Genomic DNA, 22,796 nt, shown 5'->3' with positions numbered 1-22,796 from the left:
CATTAAGCCCTCAGGTCTCTCCCCTTCTCTTAGATCTATGTTCCTTCACTGCTCCTGCTATCTCTTGCCTTTCCTTTTTTTGGTCTCCTTGATGTGGATGGGTTACAGTGCAGAAGTCCTCAGTCACTTTGTTGAGGCTATCATTGGATGATATGGCATGGGAATAACTGCCTTTGAGCTTCCCTACCCTTCAATTGAATTTGTAAGAGGTAGGACAGTTCAATTACAGCTCAGGTCATGTGTATTGTCTCCACCTATGCTACTCCCAAGTCAAACCTGTTTGTACACACATAACAGTATCCTTGGGCATTTGGAGAAAGCAAAGATTCTGCTGAATACAGTCATGTGTAACCTAATGCCCCATGCCTGTCAGGATCCCACTTAATTCACCTTCTCATTTTACAGATGAGGCAAGTGAAGTCCAGAGAAGGGAATTAAGTTATTGAAAACCACTGAGCTAGAGTCATTGAATCAGCATTTTAGTTCAAGAAAGGACATTGAAAATCAGCTTCTCCAGTCTTCTCATTGAACAGATGAAGAAACTGAGGAGTTCCCATTAGTGAGTTACTCCTAGAACCTCCATTTTGAGAAAAGCCTCCCCCTCCCAAGACCAGCCAACTTTTCTTCTTCTCCTGGCTCTGCTTGTGAATTCTTTGCTATCATGCCCATGCTCAGCTACTTGCCTTCTCCACTCTCTCCAACCTTGCAGCTCCCTTTTGAGTGCTGCCTTCCTCCATTAGGGTATCAGCTCCTTGAGGATGGGGTCAGTCCTTTGGCTTTTACTTGTGCCCCCAGCACTTGTCTGGTAGGCAGTAAGTGCCCCATACGTGCTTGCTGAATGGCTGACTTACTGGCTCAGAAAGGACTTGAAGATTTATAAATATCTAATCTTGGGATAAAGTTTTTAAAAAAAAACACATAGTAACATGGTTTGGAAGGAACTGCTGAATGGTTAGCAGCTTGTCTGCAAAAATTATCTCAGAGACCACAAGATACCTTAATAGACTACAAAGTTAGTAGGAGACAGTAATGTGAGCTGGTAGCCCAGAAGTCTGATGGAGAGTCTAGCTGGATGACAAGAAGTCTAACTTCTAGAAGTAAGAATTGTGCCTAGTTCTAGGTGCCATAATGGAAGAGGGCCATTGAGCTGGAGAGTATTTGGGGGAGGGCAACCAGGATTGTAAAGGGCCTGGCATAAGGGACCTCCTGAAGGAATTGGGGATATTTAAAAACTTGTAGAAGAAAAGACTGGGGGACACAGGAAAGGGGGAGAAAACATGATCAATGTTTTAATATCTGAAGATCTGCCGAGTTTAAGAAGGATTTAACTTGTTCAGTTTGAGGGCAATGATGGGTGGAAGCTACAAAGAAGTCAATCTAGATTTGATGTCCATAAAACCTAGTAAGCAATTTTAACTATCCCAAAACAGTAGTGGGCTGCCTCCAAAGCGAGTGGGTTCTCCCTCACTGGAAGTTCTCAGGCAAAAAAAAAAAGGTTCTGTCACCAATTGTCAGGAAGGTTATGAAGCAAAATATCTTCAAGTATAGATAGCCACTGAAGGTCCAACTCTGAAATTCCAGGATTCTAATATTCTGTGTAGCTCAACATAGATAAATGTTAGGATAAATTAGAAGTATATATCAAAAACACACAATGTTTTAATGAAAGAAATTAATATCCACACATTTGCACATCTGTACAGTTTAGGGGTGAAATATAATTTTAAGCTGTTTACAAATAACATTTAATGCTTCAAATATTACATACTATTGATATTACATTTCTAGCAGAAATAAATATATTGCACTTAAAAAGAAACTCCTTAAATGTTACATCATAGTGTTATGCTTATAATTTATTTTTTTCCATAAAACATTTCCCATGCCCTACCCCCCCATACACACACTTCATTACATGGTGACAGTTCTCACACAATTAATTAAATGATGAATGAACACAGCAAACAGCAGAAGGGGGGAGTGTACATTCTTTTGAATGGGCAGCATCCAGTTTTTACCTTTCTGTGAAAATAAATCTTCCTTTAGATTTCTGAGAGTCAGAAGAAAATTACTTTATTATTCAAGTGTGCCAGAGGTGAAACACAAACAAGTGTATTTCTTGTCCAGATACTAGATAGAGTTCAAAGTTATATTACAAAAAAAAATGTGTCTTGACTTGACAACCATCCTATTAGAGAATAGCAAACAGCTTTCAAAGGAAGAGAGAAGTATTGGATGGTGGAGAGGGAGGGGTGGAGCAGACCATCATGCTTTACCTGTATAAGAAGTTTTAGACTTTGAGCAATGCTGAAGAAAGACAGACTTATTTTCTAAGTAACATGGGACAGCAAGAAGGACTTGTTCTGATGACTTCCTAAAATGTTCTGCATCCATCAGATTGCTAAAGGATTTTCTGTCCTCCAGTTTTCTTGGCCTTTGATTTTTGTACCTTAGTCAAGTGCAAGCAAAATTCTTGCATTTCAAAAGAAAAGGAGGAAAATATCTATTTGTGGTTGATTTTCCTTAGATAATTCCACTTGAACATGATGGTGATAAATGAAATAATTTCTATGACTTAGGTATATTTCTATGACATTTCTCCAACTGACTAAGTGAATATCATGGTTATATTTGACCTCCAAGAAGGAATTCTTGATTTCTCTGGCATCTAAACCACATGTAGGGCAGGATTGAGAAGGAAGCTACTGAGACTTCTCCAAAAGGCCTTGCAACCCCTAAGGCACAGCCCTTTCCATAGTCACTTCAATACCACAGTGACCACAGTGGTTTATCCTATGAATATTTTTTAAACTTCTTGTCCAATGACCTCATGCTAGGGAGAATAGCAGGCCACATAAGTATCCAAACCTGTCTTTTTCATTCCCCTTTTCAGGGCCCAATAAACTGGCCATATCAGGGTGGGAGATAGAACATTTTCAAATTTTCAAATAACAGGGTCTGGGAACTGACAACCTGAACTCTACACCCAATCACTGAACGTTTATTCTCTCTCTCTCTCTCTCTCTCTCTCTCTCTCTCTCTCTCTCTCTCTCTCTGTCTCAATCTCCTTCACTCCCTTTCTATTTCTTTTCCTCTGACTTTTTTATCTTCCCTTTTCTCTCTCTTGCCTTTAAACAAAAACTAAAATTAAAATGGGTTTAGTGGTCTCAGCAATCAAGATCTAAAATTGTATGTAATTTAGAATTTGTCTGAAGTTTGCATTTGTGCTGACAGGTGCGGGGGAGGGGGAGTTTGCCAAGCAAATGAATAGAGTAAGCAGTATGATAAAAGGGAGTCTTCAAGACTACTGGAAAGAAGATATTATAGTCAAGTGTTTTTAGAATCATCATTATTTTTGATTATACATGATTTTTACCTAGTCTTTAGAGTATATCTTCCAAATCTTCTATGAGGTAACCAGTGTAAGAGTAGGGAGTAGTAGAATGGGTGACATGGCTAGAGCATTGACCTTGAGTTTAGAAGTCTGGATTTGAATCCCACATCTAGAATGACCACATCTAGCAAGAGCAACACATCTGAGCCTGTTTCTTCATCAGAACAGTGGTGGCAGTTATATCTCTCTAGTACCTCTCTCACAAGGCTGTAAAAGGTCCAGTGAGAGAGAGAATATAAAATTGACCTATAAACCCTATAAACTAAACACATGTGAGCTATTTTCACTTTTAGTTGCATGCCATAAGATAAGTCATTAGTCATTTGACCTCTCTAAATCACAGCTCTCTTTTCTGAGAAGAGGATATGATGATACCTTCACTATCTCAGGGTCCCAGTGAGGAGAGTACTAAATAAATATGAGCTATTATTGGACACAAATTAGCTACACTTTGGTGTTGTTGAGTACATTTCATTTCAGCAATTTAATGAGTATATTAAGTGCCCACTATATTTTGTATTTATATTTTCTGTATTTTTAAGAGAACTGCATTTTAAAAATAAAAATATCTAGAATTTAGACTTTTTAATATTTCTTGACAGACTCACTGGCATTCCTCATATTATTTAAAGTAGCAAGCAGCTCTGACAACTTCTTCTATGCCTAAAGAACATGGAATCTTCAGGTGGTAAATTCCCACCAGCTTTGAGAAAACATGGAACCCCTCAAAGTGAAGGTTTTCTATCTGAGAGTTTATTTTCCAGGAGAGGCATGTTAGTCTCCCAATATCATGTTTTTCTTCCCCACTTGAAAAGTACTAAAATACTTTATAAAGGTTTAAAACTTCTTGTTTACCAAATAACAGGCTTTAATCTATTGGTTTCTGACCAATTAGTTTTTTTATCTAAACTCATGATTTTATGATCAAAAATTGAAGATGTAAAAGTTGCTAACAATTTCTATGAACATAAACATACAAACCTATGATATGTTGATCTGGGGAGCATCAAAATAGGATTAAGATAATCCTGCCAGTCTCTCCGAAAAGAAAGTTGATGTATGGGCATTCTATACAATCAACTCAGGACCCTAACAATGGGAGAGTATTAGTGAAAGTGGGATCTTATTTATGATCATTTCTTCTTCAAGCAAAAGAAATAGTAGCAAAAGACTGAACTATGAGATAGTAACTGTGGAGATTTACTTCAGATACTAATCTTATCCACCATATATCTCTTTCATACTGAGTTGATACTTTGTAAAATATGTTTTCTTTAGAAGTAATTAAAATTGTCCCGGGACTTAAGCATAGAAATGAGGGTAGAGGCTTCTCAAGGAGTTGGTTTGAACAATAAGATCCTTCTCAATAACTAATCTTTGGGACACATCAGATAAATTCATGTGCAAAATTCCACCATGGTTTTATTATCATGGAGGCAGGTTATGCAGCATGGCACCAGGGAGGCAGAGTTTGTCTGTAAGTCCCGAAAATTTGGTTTCAGATCCTGCCTCAGAGATACTCTGGCTGTGGCATGTTAGACAAATCACTGCAGTTCTCCAAATCTCCTCTTTAGCTTGAGGGAGTTGGGCTAGATAACCTCTAAAATTCCTTTGATACTTATCCTTTAGTCTTTTAGATCCAGGGAGGCTTTCAAATTTGAAGAGCACCAAGTTGATGAAACTGCGGGCACTGAAGCAATGACTATATAGCACCACTCCAGAAAAATGCCTCTGTTACCAGCTCCCACATTGGAAGTGATATGTCTGCAATTATGCAGATTATGCAATTCCTTTGCATGCAAGAATGCTGCAGAATAAGATTCCATAACACATCCATCCCCCATAAAAAACAATAACAACAACAGTAGAAGATAGCTTGTCTGTTTGCCAAGACATCCACAAAGGCAGTATGATTAAGTCATGGATGTTACTCAGGAATACTGGTTGGTTAGCCTATTAGAATACTGTTATATAAACACCACAAGAACAGGTGAGAGACAGCATCAGGCTGTAGATGAAAAGACAGACTTGGAGCCAAATAGACCAAGCATCTCCTCAAATATATATACACCTGCTGGGTAAGGATGACCCTGAGCAAATCACTGAAGGTATAGATTTCTTTACTCTCGGGTAAGGAAATTCCCTATACCAATGAAATAACAGCTCAGATCCCTATCCTTAGCCTATGCAAAGGTACAGGTAGAAAGGATGGATATTGAATTCTTTGGTTTGCCAGTTATTTGCTTGACTATGTGGGTAGAACCCTTCCAGATGAGAATGAGTTTACCAACAAAGGATCTATTTGTTGTGTTCTCTGTTCTTCAAGGTAGAGGAAGATGAAAGGGAAAGGAAGAAAGATCAAAATGAACCTTGAGCATCACCAAATAAAATGAAGATATCATCAAAATATTGAGAAACCTGCAGTGAGTTCCAGGTATGAGTTAAACCATGACAAATTTGGCACTCGGACAAGGTGTATGTCAATCATTAATAGGCGCTAGCTGACCTTGGTATTAGATAACCTCTGCCTGATACAGGGGCTGACCTTTAGGAGATGAGAATTTTGCCCATTCTGATCTTCGTACTTAGGTATCAGTGGCGAGGTTATCCTTCCGGATTGGGTTCAAAGTCTATAATAACAAGTGAAACAAATCTTCCAATACTCCTGAGACTGTGTCTTTTAAAGTGCTCACTGATGAATCCATATGCAGGGGTTTTTTTTCTTTTTTTAAGAACACCACTTCTGAAAATAAACATTTCAGGGTGTGATAGTTACAGTCTCTTACTTGAAAAAGATTTAGAGAAGCATTTTCCTACATACACAAAATACAAGAGGTTGAAAGAGAAGGGGAGGAATGGGGGAGGGGGGTAAGGTGCGGAGGGAAGAGCAAGTCAAGATGGATGGGAGCTAGGTTTGGATAGTTTGGGCCTATCAGTATTACAGAAGGATGCTGGGGAGAAACTACCACCTAATCATGAACAAAAAAGTCACTCTTCTTTTGGGAATTGCTTTCTCAGCAAACTAATGCTAAGTAAACTAAACATGCTCAAGCTACCACATTACAAATATTTCAGTATTGACTCCTGTTATTTACAGGGAGAAATGGTGTTATATGACTATAACCTATGGTGTATTGCCTCTTGTGAAATTATTTGAACCTGTGAAAAAACAGAAGGAAATCCTATTCACATTGGATTTGTACATGATGCATTCACATAGCTTCCAATACACTGCTAATGTATGATGCACTAAACTTTCTCTGAATGTTCCAGATGGGCATCCTATTAAGCCAAAAATTAGCCCTTCTGCAGATGACTGCTGGCCCATAATGAGTGCATTGTGTTAGCAATTGATGTGATTATGGGTCCATCTCGCTTCTTGAGTGGTTTCATGCCTCATGGAGAATCTCCCCCACCAACACCACGTCCCCACCCTATTATCTTCATATCAAGTTTGCCTATTCTACATCCTGGTTGCCCTCTTCTTGGGCCAGTCATACAAATGGCGTCATCACTGTAGAGGAGTGGCGCAGTCCCTGGATGGCAGCATAAGGCCCCTGTTGAAAGTAGTGGTGGTATCTGGGCATGTGGAAAGAAGGGAACGTAGGTCCACTCCCTGGCATGGAGGTAGCGATGGCAGATGGGGCCAGAGGCATCCCAAGGCGGCTGTACGGGGGTAGAGATCCCTGGATGGGGTGAGGAATGGATGTGGCAATGGAGGCGGTGCTGGTTCCCAGGGCGGTCAGAGACTGGGGATGCTGAAATCCGGGAAAACTGGATGAAGAAGATACCCAAGAGCTGAGGGACAAATTGTCAGATGCAGTAAAAGCTGATCCTGTGAACAGAAAGCAAGACAATTCATTTATGAATCAAGACTCACTCCCCTGGGGAACTAGTCCATAACCACTGGGTTATCTGGCCTCTGTAATTGCTTACCTCTGTTTTGTGCTGTCTGGTTCTCATCTCCCAAGACATCCTCTTCTCCCCCATAGGTACGGATGGGTGATCGGGCATAGGAATGCTTCTGAATCAGACTCTCAACACTTTCCCTGTATTGGAATAATGACAGTAATAATGTGGTTCAGTCATGTCCCACTCCTTGTGACCCTGTGGACTATGCTGTCCATGGGGTTTTCTTGGCAAAGATACTAGAGTGGTTTGCCATTTCCTTCTCCAGTGCATTAAAGCAAACAGATCTTAAATGACTTGTCCAGGATCACACAGCTAGTCAGTGTCTGAGGCCAGATTTCAATAAAGTTCTTCCTGACTAAAGGCCCAAGGCTCTATCCACTGAGCCATCAAGCTGCCTCTTTTAAATATAATAATAATAATAATAACAACTAACATTTGTATATTATCTAATTTGATCCTCTTAACAACCCTGGAAGGTCAGTATTATTTTCCCCCATTTTACAGCTGAAGAAACTGAGGCAAACACAAGCTAAATGACTTGCCCCAGACCACAGTGTCAGAGGAGGGATGTGTCCCAAGCCTTCCCAGCTCTAGCTCCAGGCTCAGCAGCTTCTCATGATGCCATCTTTTTGCTCATGTAATATCATGAACATAATGAAAATGGCTCGATGACTAAGAGACAAACTTGAAGATGAATGAATAGAATTTTTAAAAAATGTTTTCCTAGCTGGAAGAGGACTAGAAACTGAAGCCTAAAGAGACTAAGTGACTTGTCCATAGCTACAGTGTTCCACCCTCCAAGAACTGAAGTTCCAGGGAGATAAAGCAAATGACTTGATCACAGTCCCATTGCTGAACATCAGAGGTGGTACTGACTTCAGAGGCTATTTCACACTGTTCCCTTAAATGCTTCATATATTATTAAAGTTGATTGATTGGTTTCCCCCTCCAAAAGAAAGTAGAAACAGAAATATACAAACACCTTGGAGTTCTAAGAAGATACTCTATTTTTAAAAATCTGGATTATTGCAGATAAGAAAAGTTAGTATGATTTTTCTAGTCACTGCTCTCCCACTTACTCCTCCATTCCCCCCTAAATTCACAGAAATGACAGAATCTCAACATCCTTCAAGTCAAAGCATAGTGAGAATTGAACCATTATTCATTATCTTGCTGTGGATTTCTCCAAAACTCACAAAAAAGTGAAAAGAAATCCTCAAATTAATTTATCTGAGATGTATGTGTCCTGTGCTGCTTTTGATGAGACATTATGTCACCAGAAAGCAAAATATTCAAAGGTCACTCATATAGAGAGCAGGGCAGTGAGGACATCATCATATCCATGATAAGAACGGCCGAGAAGCATCAAGTCGTCCTGAATGTGGAACTGGTCTGAGACATTAGGTACACCTGGATCCAATTGCTCGATCTACCCCAGTTCTGCTGTGAGTAAAGTACTATGCCCATTCATGAGCAGCTTTCTGAGACTAGAGAAGGTGGCAATCTGCTGGGTAACCTGCCTAGGAATTCTCTTCACTGGTGAGACCTTAGGTCTGAACCAAAGACAAAAATAGCAGGTGTTTCTATAACAGTGTTTTCCTCATAATTCTTGGAGGTGGATTGTTTCATGCCCTATTTTGGTTTCCCCAATACTTAACTAGCACATGGTAGACATTTAATAAATACTTGCTGATTGATTGATAGGTTGTGGAAATTAAGTGACTTGCCCAAGGTCACTCAGCTAAACAATATTAGACCCAGAATCTAAACCTCTATCCTCAGACTCTGAGACAGATGCTCTTTTCTTTATGACACAATGCCTTATAAGAAGATGTGTCCTTTGATTAATGGACATTTAGGGATCAATAAAGGCTGCATATAAGCCATAACATCTCTTAAAATCTTGTATCAGGGAACCCCTGGTAGAAGATATACAAAGGAATTTGGACAGAGCATAACTCTTAAAGAACATGGGCAGAAAAGTCAGACATAAGAGTAAAAATGGTGCCTAGACTTTTGGGATATTAAAATCCCAACATGGCCTATGAACCTAAGGGTGAAGGCTAATTTGAAGACCTCTGTCACTTCTGCCCACCCTTCAATAGGACTGAAATTAGGAGGTGGAGGTGAGTGTCAGCAACCCTAGGCCGGATATAAGCCCAGCTTTCAATATCGATTACTTCCTGATACTGGTCTCTGTTGTCAGGGCTCTAGCATGACCCAAGCCTAGACGTATGTCTCTCCCCATTCATCACAATGATAACATAAGGGGAAAGAACCAGGACGGAACCCTCCTAGATACACCGCACATCTTGAACCAGCCTCAGCTGATCCTGTGTGTTCACTCTACCACCTCTCATCCCCCTACCCCCCTGATTATAGACCAAGCCCTCAGGGACCTCTTGTCAATGACTAGCTCCTCTAAAGATCCCAACTGTATGGCTAGGGCATAGGGCACCAATCACTGCAACCCTGGCAGTGAGGAACACAACAGCAAACTCTTGGGGAGAAGTTCAAGGTGCTGTCCACATAGTGGTTTTCTGGTAAATGGTAAACAGCCAGTCCTCAGGGGTAGAGGGGTGGGTGGGAGAATAACCCCATGACATACTTTTAAGCTTTTCTCCATCACTTTCTTAAGTCTAAACAATCAACAAGACAGTAAATTGAGCATTGCTTTTTAGTGTTGATTTCTGAGATGTAAATGCCCACCCTGAATATTTAAGTTGACCCTCAAGAGCTGGTTAGAGCTGGCTCCAGCACACCCTGCCCCTACCCAGGCTTCTGTTCTTCCAACTGGACTCAGCCAGTCTTGGTCAATCTCTACACAACAAAAGACCTTTTCTGGACTGCCACTGCCCTTTATGTGTCGCCTACGTTTGTTAGAATGTATATTCTTTGGGACTAGGGAGTATGTTTATAGGTATTAATGCTATAGCAAGCACTTAAAAGCTTTTTTTATTCATTCATTCTTTCTTTCCTTCATTCATTCCTAGTATTTTTTTCCATACACAAAAGTATGAAAATAGGGGAAGAATTCAGTCAAGTAATTCATCTGCAAGAAGATCCAAGTTAATAATATTAACTGACCCATCTATGACCCTTTACATAGGCTCTCATAGGTTTCACAACAATCTTTTTTGAGATACCATTATCCCCATTTTATAGAAGAGGAAACCGAGGCTCCAAAGTCCCATGTCATGCAGATTCAGAAGATTCCTTCCTCTGTCATCACTACATGGGTAACCCTATGCAAGTCATTTAATTCCTGACTTCTCAGTTCCCTCATCTATAAAAGGAGAGAATTGGACCGGGTGGCCGTGTCCTTTCCACCTCTAGGTCTGTACTTCTCTAAGTTCTAGAGGCATGATTTAAAGCCGGGTCTTAACCTGACTGACCCATTCTACAAGCTCACCCACTAACTTGTGCTTATATGTTGAAGGGTTACTATTATTGACCCATCTGCCCTGCCACCAACTGGCCAACAGGAGAACACTCCTGAAGAGCTAAAATACCCACAAAGGGCAGCCCAGCTCGGACACTTCAGAAAAGGACAGGAGTTTAAGTAATACAATAACACACCCAGCCCCTGTTTTTTAAAAGCCAAATTAAAAACTTCATAACCAAAACCAAACACATAAAAATCATCATGGGAGTAGTCAATATAAGGCGAGGGACACCCCACATGAAACCTAAACCACATCATACCATTCATACTCATCAAAGCAGAGCCAAACAAAAGAGTAAAATAATAGGAAAAAAGGAAAGTGTATTTGCCTCTCTGCTCTGCATTAGGTTTTCTGTCCTTTGTTATTCAGAGTGTGGCCTGTTCTCACATTGTTGATCTGACTCTGTACACTTATGATACTTTTCTGTATTCCTTTGAATTCTTCATATTTATCTTTTCACAGCTATATAATATTCTAACAGGGACAGCTATATAGTACAGTGGGGAGAGTGCTGAAGCTGAACCTGTGTCCAAACACTTACTAGATGTGTGACCCTGGGTGAGTCACTTAGCTCTCTTTGCCTCAGTTTCCTCATCTGCAAAATGAGCAAGAAAACCCCATATGGTGTCACAATTGGACTCACCTGAAAAATGACTGAAAAACAATAGCAACATTCTAATATAATAATAATTACTAGCACTTTAAGATTTGCAAAATGTTTTAAATTTATCTCATTTGATCCTCGCAGTGACCCTGGGAGACAAGTATTGTTGGTACCCTTATTTTATAGACGAGGAAACTGAGGCAAACAAATGTTAAATAACTTGCACAGTTAGAGTAGTTAGTGTCTAATGCTGGATTTGAACTCCTATTTTCCTGACTCCGGGACAAGCTTTCCATCCACTGTGTCATTCACTCAAACTCTGTTGTAGAGAGCACAACTCCAGTGGGCTGGCCACCAAGTTCAAATGCCAAATAACATTTGCCTAAAAGACTATTTTATGGAGAACTTACACAAGGCAAGCACTCACGTGGTGGACAGGAGAAGCCATACAAGGACACCCTCATGTTCTCTCTGAAGAACTTTGGAATCAGAGACACTGGCACAGGACCACCCAGGATGGTGTGGCCCTCTCAGAGAGGGGACTGTGCTCTATGAGCAAAGCAGAATTGAAGTAGCTTAAAGGAAAAGTGAGATGTATAAGTTTAGAGGATCCACTCCAGGGGTTCACATGGACTATTTGGGACTGACCTGTGGTAAAGCATTCCGAGCTCATATTGTTCTGATCAACTATGGTTGGCTACACTTGACCCCGATATAACGATATTGTTTTAGTCCTTTTCAAGAATCAAGGCTAACAAACAACCAGCCATGTCTTATACTCTCTCTCTCTCTCTCTCTCTCTCTATATATATATATATATATATATATACATATACATATACATATATGTATATGTATATATATGTATAAATCCATATATACATCCATATGGATGGATATGACAAGACATCATCTATCTACTGTAAATCACTTCCTACATAAATGTGTGTATATATGGACAGTGACACATTAACTGTATGACTAAACTTGCCGCCTAATCCCCTGGGTCTCAGATAGCTCCATAAGACACTCTATACTGACAGAGGTACTTCCCACACTGGGAACTCACATGCAGAAGAAATCACAGCTCCTTTGAATATCTACAAAAGATTCAATAACAGTGCATCATTATTCGGTCATTCTCTGATTGTTGGATTTTTGATGGAGGCTTCCAAAATTTTAATATCATAAATAAAGACCAGTGAGTCTATTCTCCTCATCTCCCACACTTCTTCACCCTACCCTGTCAAGGTGTCCATGGAGGACTCACTCCATTCTTGCCATTCACCAAGAGCTCCCTCTTCTGCTCATCTCATAAACCTTTGACATCCTCTCCCAACATTTCTTTCTTTGTCCCAGTATCTGCTAAAAGGTTGGTGCCTGTTGGGCTAAGATGTCAAACTCAAATAGAATACACTAATACATAAGGATCCATGCAGGCTGCCTAGTAACTTAGAAAAACACATATTAACATTTTCTATGTTTTTGTGATTTTGTTTTGCTAAACATTTCCCACTTGTATTTTAATCTGTCCTCATGTTTGGGAGTGTCGTAGTCCACGTACACATGGCAGCTTCATATTTGACACCTCTTCCTGTGTTCTACAGTAGCGCCTCCCCTTACCTCTGAGTTCAGAGATAACTTAAAGCTCTGGATAACTTGAGCCTTTCCTAACTTTACTGTGTTCTTACAAATAACACTCATTCTTGACAGACCTAATATTCCATCTCCTACCTCCATGCCTTCGTCCTGGCTGTCCATGAGTGGAATGCATTCCCTCCTTCCCTTCTCTTAGAGCCCCTCAATCATTACCCTGGACCTGAAACCTTTCCCAATTCTGCCCCACCCCGAGTCCCACCCTCAGCTGCTGGGCCCTCCCTCCCCAAATTACCTGGTATTCACCCTGTATACATTGCCTATCACACACAAGCAATTAGAAGATAAGCTCTAAGAAGACAAGGATGCTTTGTTTCAGGTTTGTCTTTGTATTGCTAGCACCTGGCACGTTAACTCTTTGTTCATTGATATACTCATTGAATGCATCTTTGGAGTAAAGCTCTAACATCTTCCCTGTTGTGTTAGTCGCACACACACACATACACTCAAATATGTACACCCATACACACCCACTCACATACACAAATTACCAAGTCCCAGAGACCTTAATAAGCTTTGCAATTTCTCCTCTATATTCGTACATTATCTCTTGCTTACTTCAGCAGCACCTGGGCTGACAAGGAATTAGTTTAGGTCCCAAATAAGGAAGGTGCACAGATTCGTGGTACACGTCATGTTTTAGCATGGGACCATGATCAAAGCACTAAGATGATAAAGAAAAGAGAGAAGGGACATGGCTAAGCAGGGCAATTTGAGTCCTACTGTTTTTAATTTAATATCCAGGTTCAAAACAGCCCAGACTAGAAATTCTCAGCTTCAGAAATAATCCTCTTTTTTCTTCTTTGCATGTTGGAATGCTCATATTTGTTGTTTGTTAAGTTCATAATAAAGAATATTTTTTAAAGGTATTTAACCACTAAACATTCTCATTAGCCATATTCTCAGATTCCACTTTCCACTAAATTAAATTTGCTCAATATTTTTGTTTGAAGTTTGCAGCCAATTTTGTCTACATACAGTAGAATCTTAAGGTTGTCTTGATTTTCATTCCTCTAATTACCAGGGAATTTGAGGATCTTTACCTGATTTTTTTGAAAGGCAATGCTGTGTAGCAGGTAGAGAACTGGCCTTGTAACAAGAAAACATGTGGCATATTTTGACTGCACAATTCATTTGACCTCTTAAAATTCTGGGTAGCTCTAAGATAGTGACGATGCTGACCTGCATTGGTAGAAGTTTCCTTACCTGGGATCTTCTTTAAGAACAGGTGCAGTCCCTACCCTTCAAAGGTTGTCTATTCTATTTCTTTTTTATTATTTCTCCATTGAGAGAAACGTATGCATGTATTCTGAACATCTATCCTTTAGTCAAAATATTTATTTCGATTTTCTTCACAAGTGGTTTCTTTTTGTCTTGAAGATATTCCTTTTTGTTGTATAAAATCACTTTATCTTTGCATAATTAAGCCAATCTCTTTTGTCCTTAGTGATTTCTTCCATTCAGTTGATTGATAAAAATGTTTCTCATCTCCATAGTTGAGACAAATCTATTATTCCTTTTCCTTCCATTTTTAAAAAATGTTTATTTTATATTTAGATCACTGATCCAGTTAGAATTATTGTGATATATGAGTAGAAATCTTTTTTATTTTTATTTTTTGCAAAGCTGCTACTATTATGATCTGCCCAAATCCAATAGACCAAATGCAGTATAGTACAGTACAATTTTTCCAACAGTTTTTATTGAACATCGCTTCTTTTCTATAGTGGTTTTAGACATGAACTTATCAAACAATATTCATATCCAATAGGTTCTGTTTTGAGGTGTTCTGTCTCACTCTTATGTATCTATTTCCCTGTTTTTTAAAGTACCAGACAGATTTTACATTTACCTCTTTATAGTAGCTTTTATAATCTGCAAGGGCAGGACCCCCCTAAACCATTCTCTTGTTCATAGTTCTTAATATTCTTATACATTTACTTTTCCATGTAAATTCTGTTATGACTTTATCTAATTAGGTGAAATAGCCTATTGGCATTTTGATTGCTATAGCATTAAATTGGTAAATTAGGTTGGAAAGTATTGGCATTTTTACTATATTTGCCAGACATATCTATGTGTAGGAGATCTTTCCTCCATTTATTTGTCTGGTTTTTCCTTGAGTTTCATCAGAATGATTTTTGAGGTTGCTTTTATATGTCTCTCATGTAGCCTGCAGTAGAATGGTTCACTGAGGAAAAGCCCTGGATTTGGAAACCTAGTTTAAATGCTCTTGGGACCCATGGCCCCATTATCTTACTTCCCTAGGTCTTAATTTTCTCATCTGTGAAAAGAGAATGGGTGGAAATGGGTGGAGTGAGTGATTATGTAAAGTCTACTGTGCTTCTTTCAATGGATCCTCATATCAGCCTCACAGTTGGGTAGGTCCTCTCCTATATCCCCATTTCTCTGTTGAGGCCACTGAGGGAAACAAAGGTTAAGTAATTAGCCCAGATTCACATGACTAATAAGTGTCTGGGATTAGATTTGAGCTCAGGTCTTCCTAATTCGAGCCCAAATACTCTAGCCATTGTACCACCAGCTAGGTTGATCTATAAGGTGTCTTCCAAGTCTAAACCTAGCACTCTAAATTAATCCCCAAATACTTGATATTTTTAAATGTTCTTAATAGGGGAATTTCTCTTAATTAGCAATATCCTTTGGCATATATAGTTGGTATTAAAATTGCAGTCTATGGGTTTTTTTCCATAGATTCTGAATTTGCTAAAATTGTTTATGACCTCAATTTTTTTTTTTGTCACTGTTGACCATTTGGAGTTTTTTAGATCCGTAATCAAGTCATGTGCAAATTCATTGACAGTGTTTACTCCATTAGGTACTTTCTCACTCATTATTGCTGTTGTCCACATTTCTAAGATTAGTTCAAACCAGAAGAGATTGTCACCCAGTTTTATACTCATATTAACTGGAAAGTATGGCCTGATATTTCTGGCAGTCTTCTAGATCAGTTCCTAAAGTTTCTACTTTGAAGATAATGGCATTTTGGGCAAATTACAATTTGCCTCCTTAGATGCTATTCATACAAATGTTTTGGACATTTTAAAGGCCATTCTTTCTTTACTATATTTGGTCCTTGGATTAGGGTAAATCACAATAGACAGAAAAATCCCCTTCTCCTACTGGCTGCCCCTCTGGAGCAGAGGCACTGGAAAGAAAGAAAGAAAAGGAAGAGAGGCCTTCCCTTATTCTTGGCACCACCCTAGGGGATTTCTTAAATACAGCCCCAGAACTGGGTAGGGGTCTCCTATCCCAATCCCTTTTGTTTGCAAAGGATGTCTTGATTCATTGCAAAAAGAATGTCAGTTTAGGAGCGGCAAGGTGGTGCTGTGGATAGAGCACTGGCCCTGGAGTCAGGAGGACCTGAGTTCAAATTCGACCTCAGACACTTAATAATTACCTAGCTGTGTGGCCTTGGGCAAGCCACTTAACCCCATTGCCTTGCAAAAACCTAAAAAAAAAAAAGAGGAGAGAGCAGACCGTAGCTTCAGGAGATAGAAGGATTCAGTGAAGTTGTTTAGAGCATGAAAGAGACTTGAGTGTGCCTGTAGACAACAACAAAAACAGCAGATAAGGAGAGACGAGGTTGATCACTGTGGCAAAGTCTTGGAGAAGACAAGGGAAAGAATTGATGATACATGTGAGAGGTAAGTCTTGAATAGGAAATGATCACTTCTTTTTGTTTAAATTTTTATTTAAGGCAATGGGGTTAAGTGGCTTGCCCAAGGCCACACAGCTAGGTAATTATTAAGTGTCTGAGGTCGGATTTGAACTCAGGTCCTGCTGACTCCAGTCCCACTGTGCCCCCAGCTGCCCCAAGGGTCACCTCTTTATCACAGAATAAATTAATTTGAGGATTTCTTTTCACTTTTTTTGTGAATTTTGGAGAAGTCCACAGCAAGATAATGAATTCCTTGCAAAAAAAAAAAACTTAAAAAAAAAGAATGTCAGTTTGAGGGCAAGGAATGGTGTCAAGCTCACCTAGCATGGGGCAGACCAGAACCATGGTTCAGAAGGCCTTCCCATGGCTGTTGGGTAGGTGAGAGGAAGAACTGCTACCTTGTGGGCATCCTAATTGGCACTTAAGCAGATCCAGATGGATCTTTCTCAGTAAGCCTCCTTCCAGTGGTCTGTTAGGATCTATTTTTTCCTTCAGATCCACTTGTTCATATGTGCTTAGAACTAATGAAAGATCAAAAGTAGAAATGCCAGAATCTTGATAAACAAGCATTTTCTAATTCCTACTATGCATCAGACACTAAGCCAGGCCCTGAGAATAGAAATGAAAAGAAAGAAGCATTGTTCCCCAGCGGGGGAGATAGTAACAACACAAGTCTATCCAGAATAGATACAAATAAATGTAAGGTAACGGTTTGGGAGTCACAGGACTGCAAAGCACAATTAGAAAATTTTTCAAAGAAATTTTGTAAGATCACTTACAGGTATATATCACCCCAGACAGATCAACAAACTGTTGCCTGGTACGCTTTCTAATAGACCTACTTTAATGACTAGATACACTTGACTTGTAATAACAGTAATAGAGAACATTAATGTAGTGCTTAATTAAGTTTTACAGAGCATTTACAAATGTTATCTCACAACCCTAGGATGCTGGAACTATCATGATCCCAACTTTACAGATGAAGAAACTGAGGCAAATGTACTAATTGATTTGTGCAGGGTCACAGCTAGATAGGGTTTAAGGTTCAATTTGAAGTTGAATCGTCATGACACCAGGTCCTTCCCTGTACCCAATGGACCACCCAGCTGCTGCTGTTGTAATTCAGTCATTGAAGTCCTGTCCAGCTCTTCATGACTCCATTTGAAGTTTTCTTGGCAAAGATACTGGGGTGGTTGGCATTTCCTTCTCTAGGGCCACCTAGCTACATAGTATTCACAAACTCATCTTTCTAAAAGTACCTAGGTGTTTAAAAAATAGTGTGTTTCTATAAATAGTTTGCACAACTCTCCATTTGTTGATTGTAATCTCTTTCTTTGTGACCCCATATGCAGTTTTCTTGGCAGAGATACTGGAGTGATTTGCCATTTCCTTCTCCAGTGGCTTAAGGCAAACAGAGGTCAGATGAGTAGGCCAGGGTCACACAGCTAGTAAACATTTAAGGGTAGATTGAACTCAAGTCTTTCTGCTGTCAGGCCCAGCATTCTATTCACTGGGTCATCTAGCAACCTCTTATCTTTTAAATACAGAGTGCAAACTAAATTTTGCCATAGCCTTGGAAAAAATGAAATAGATATTAGTTGATGAAGCATTAATATGACTGAGTTTCTTTTTCTATGGGTGTTTATACAGGACAAGATGATGATGATGATGATGATGATGATGATGATGATGATGATGATGATGTTTGTCCTTTGTTCTCAAGGAGGTATTGCCATGACAAGAATTTGAATGAATTGGATGTGAGTGAGGGGGTGCTGTGCTAAGTCATCAATATCACTTTCTCCTCCAGAGTTATCTGGGTCCAGTGGCCAGAAATGGATCAAGACAACTGGAGATGGTCCTGGATGCGAGGCAGTCAGAGGCAAGTGACTTGCCCAAGGACACATAGCTAGTATGGTTCAAGAGTCTGAGGCAGGATTTAAACTCCTGACCTCCTGCCTCCAAGGCCAGTGCTCTGTCCATTGGGTCACCTAATATAAGCAGCTATTATAAAAGATAAACTTAACAGATTAAGTAAATATCCTTTCTTTAGTAGTGTGAGCCTACAAAAAATAAATAAAGGTCAAGCTAGCATTGTTAAAGCACATATCTGATCATTCACTAGAAGGAACTATGGAATTTTATAAGAGATTAATTTAAAAAAAGATTAGGACTTGACAATGAAACAATAAATTTAGCTCTAATGAATTTGCCAGTTCCTTTAGATTGGCCTAAATACATGTATTTCCATGCAAATCAACTGATCATTTCAATAAAGCATGACCTCTAAAAAAAATCTCTGCCAGGCATTAGGATTCCATAACATGGAATCAGAACCTAATCAGGTGACATTCCTATGAAGAAGCCTGAAAGAACTAAGGATGTCTTGGATTTGGGGAAGATTCTGGCTTATCACAGAACCTCATTGTTGGAAAGGACCTCACCAGTTATCCATTTGTGACCCACTCCTGAAAAACATCCCCTCTACACCCTCTGCTTAAATACCATCAAAAAAACCCACCAGAATGTTTGGAGGTTTGGGGTTTGGGTTGGGTGGGGGGGAGTTGCATATAACACAAATTTACTTCTTCACTTGACATCTGAAGAAGAAAACCAAATCAGCCTACAAAGTCAGCCATGTCAGGGGCCTACTAACCTATGCTCAAATTGTCATTTGGTCTGTCTAATGGGTGTAATGAAGTGGGAAGAGTTTTTGTTTTAGATCCAGGGACCATAAATTTAGAGCTCAATGATCATCTAATGCAACCCCCTTGTTTTATATAGATGAGAAAACTGGGACTCCAACAGATGAAATCACTTACAGTCATACAGCTAAAAGACCAAACTGGAATTGAACTCCAGTTTTCTAACTTCAGATCCAGGCCTCTTTTCACTGTAGCCCCAAGTATGAGGCAGTAGTAAAAAATACTGACTGTACAGCTATCCAGGATCCCTGGATATTCAACTCTCACTCTGCCACTTACTAGTTAGGTAAGCTTTAGAAAGTCCCTTAATTGCTCTGGTTAAGAGCTTTCCATAAAATGAAAGAACTCATCCTTTTCCAACAAAGGTTCAGAGAGGTATGGTGACTTACTCAAGATCACAAAGTCTAATTTTTTAAAAACCCAGGTTCACCTTTTGACCATGGTGATGAAACAATTTTGTTGAATAACTGCATTAGTAATAATAACTTTAAAGATAACAGTAACAATAGAAGCAGCTTGGTGGGGTGTACCTTATATATGGCAGACCTGTGATTCTAGCCCACACCTTCTCAATCAATAAATATTTATTAAGTACCATGAGATACCATCCCCATACTTGGTTATGAACTCTAAAATTAACCAAATTACACTTTGAAGAGGGTATTTAGTTCCCTGAATTGAGGAGGTTGAGATTTTGAAGTCTTGTTTAAGGGCTCAAATGTCTAACTAGAGACTCAGTGGGCTAGGTGGAACAATGCACAGACAAATCCCAAGGAAAATCATTTTGCAAATAGCACCATCAATCACTGCCAGAGCAAACATTTTCCTTTCCTACCAAAAAGCTATTATATCCATTTTGTCCTGGGTAGAACACTGGCATCATTACTTATGCGAGTCTCCTGGAAAAATAGAGTATCTAATCAAAGTGATTTACTTGCGTCATCCTAACTGAATGTGGACTGAAAGCAATGGTAGTCCCTCCATAGAGGATGCCATAATCAAATGATTGCCTTTTAAGTGATTGAAAACAGCGGGCATATCAGGACCATCTACTTGAAGACTTTATGAAGAAAAGGCAGACCATATTATTTATGTCCTCCCCAAGCACTGTCGGGAGCAGGATGAGAAGCACCAAGAATTTTTTCTAAGACACCCACATCTGTCGCTCTCAACTGGTGACTCTGTGGTCAAGACCACTTGACTCTCTAAAGCAGGTTATTCTGAAAAAATCATCCCCTTCTCATCTCAAAAGTTAGTTCTGGGGTTCATCCCCACTATCACCAAAATCTTTAAAGGGACTAGTGCTAAACTTGATATAATATTACAATTCAAAAAATAGAAATAGAAACAAAGACAATAAAAATCGGGCAACAACATAATCCCTAATGGCCTAGTCACCTCTCCAGCTTCACTTTCTTTATCTGTAAAAAGAAAGGTTTTGACTCTGTTCCCTTCCAGCTTTAACCATAAATACTGGTGGAGGTTACTAAATTGAAAGATTAGTTCTACATCTGGGAAAAAAATAGATGAAGCAAATTCACTCAGAGCTAAACTGGTTAAATCTTCCCCTTTAAGGTTCTCAGGATTCCCAGAAGAGATGAGCTTACTCCCTATCCAATGCAGTTGTGGACATAAAGTGATCCTAGAATCAGGAAAACCTGAGTTCAAATCCATCCTCTGACACTAGTCATGTGTGACTCTGGGAAAGTCATTTACCCTCTGAAACCAGGCCTTCCAAATTATCTCTACAAAAGGCCAGCTAGGTCCTTCCCAAAGTCAGAGAAGCAGTGAGGATTACTCAATGACATTAACAGCATTTTCCCTGATTTAAGGTTAAGTTTTTTTAAAAAATCCAAAATAAGAGCTAATTCAGCTATCCTTTCTCTGCCTCTCAAAATGCAGTCAAGCCAAGTCCTCAAATCTCCTAAGTCTCAAATTGGGGATTTCTTATTTATGCTCAATTTCTTTGTCACAATCAATAGTAATATGACATTTTAAATACTAATAGTCATAGAGTCACAGAGCTAGAGCTGGAAGAATTCTAGAAGTTATTGAAAACTAACTTCATTATTTTTATAGATAGGTAAACTGAGGCCCAGAGAATTTTTATAACTTGCTCAGTCACAAAACTACTAAGTGTGGTGAAATTCAAACCCAGACACATTAAATTCCAAGTAGAGTGACTAAGGATCAAATGAGACATTTGCAAAGAGCTTAGCACAATGCCTTCTAAACTGTAGGGGCTGTAATTAGCCCCCCCCCCATTTTATAGTTGAGGAAACTGAGGCAGGCAGAGGTTGATTGACTTGCCCTGGATCATACAGCTAGGAAGTGTCTGAGGCTGGATTTGACTTCAGATCCAGAATTCCAATCATAATGGATGGAATATTGGTCTATGGTATCACTAATTATCTCCATGGTTTTCCTCTACTTGTCATAATAAAATGATTTTTCTTCAGATGTTTTTCTGACTTGGACAATGTCACAGTGTGATGTTCAATCACGGTGTTCATACATTGAAATTTGAAAGGGACCTCGTTGTCTACTGCAAGCCATCATTTTACAGATAAAGAAACTGAGGCCATAAGTAGTAAAGTGACTTGCTCAAGTCACATAAGTCACAAAGAGCAGACAGGATTCAAACTCAGATCTTTTAATTCAAAATTCAGTTCTCTTTCTACTACATAGTCATCCCTTGTCTTATTTAGCATTGTTATTTAACTTTTTGCATGCTTATGTCTCATCTCTAGCACACTGTAAGTTCACAGAGGATAGAAAATCTTTGTGGTATGCTTTGTATTGCCCATAGGGCCTTGGAGAGTGCTATGCACAGAGTTGGTGCTCAAATAATCAATGACAACTTTGGATAGCTACAAAACTTGATTCAATTTTTAGCCAAGCATATTTGAGATCAAGGCTATGGTTGCATGAGGTTGCATAATCAAACTCAGAACAATGCTTGGGTTAGATAATTCATCAGAATTCTTCCCACATCATTTCACAATATAGTCATCCACTCACTGGAAAACAAAATAGACAAAAAATCTCAACTCATATGACAATTCACTTTCTTGAGAAAGAGCTGGTCCATGACTGTCTAAGGGAGAAAGGTCAAGTTGATAGGAAATATCTAATGGAAAAGGGAAAAAAGCCACATCCAGTGGTGCGCTTCATCATCAATTTAGTCCATAATGACTAATGGAGTTCTTTATAGATGACTCCTTGTCACAGCATAAATCAAAAGATTTATGCAGATAATATTATGAATTACTGGAAAATAACAAATCAGTATCTGCTATGGTATGGCCCTTCCTCCCCCCAAAAAAAACAAAAGAAGACGGCCAATAAAATATATTTTAGCATGTTTTTAAAAGTCATTAATTTTTATTTGTTAAGA

At 39.2% G+C, this 22,796-nt stretch overlaps 1 protein-coding gene and 1 long non-coding RNA gene across 3 annotated transcripts in view; one reads left to right on the top strand and one right to left on the bottom strand.

Moving 5' to 3' along the window:
* LOC141496390 (uncharacterized) overlaps positions 1–22,796 on the top strand; it is a 74,438-nt gene that overhangs the window by 14,235 nt on the left and 37,407 nt on the right. For both annotated transcript variants that reach the window (XR_012471045.1, XR_012471046.1), the window contains one exon: positions 5,725–5,828. This is a non-coding gene — a long non-coding RNA (uncharacterized LOC141496390). The remainder of the gene's footprint in view (positions 1–5,724; positions 5,829–22,796) is intronic.
* TBX20 (T-box transcription factor 20) overlaps positions 1,662–22,796 on the bottom strand; it is a 79,503-nt gene continuing 58,368 nt past the window's right edge. The window contains exons 7-8 of the mRNA XM_074198921.1: positions 7,331–7,443; positions 1,662–7,229 (exon numbers count right to left, since the gene is read on the bottom strand). Of these exons, the coding sequence (XP_074055022.1) occupies positions 6,889–7,229; positions 7,331–7,443 (454 nt within the window). The 3' untranslated portion in view covers positions 1,662–6,888. The remainder of the gene's footprint in view (positions 7,230–7,330; positions 7,444–22,796) is intronic.

The sequence above is a fragment of the Macrotis lagotis genome, chromosome 8 (assembly GCF_037893015.1).
Source record: "Macrotis lagotis isolate mMagLag1 chromosome 8, bilby.v1.9.chrom.fasta, whole genome shotgun sequence".
NCBI lineage: Eukaryota > Metazoa > Chordata > Mammalia > Peramelemorphia > Peramelidae > Macrotis > Macrotis lagotis.
This window is presented reverse-complemented; position numbering and strand designations above follow the sequence as displayed.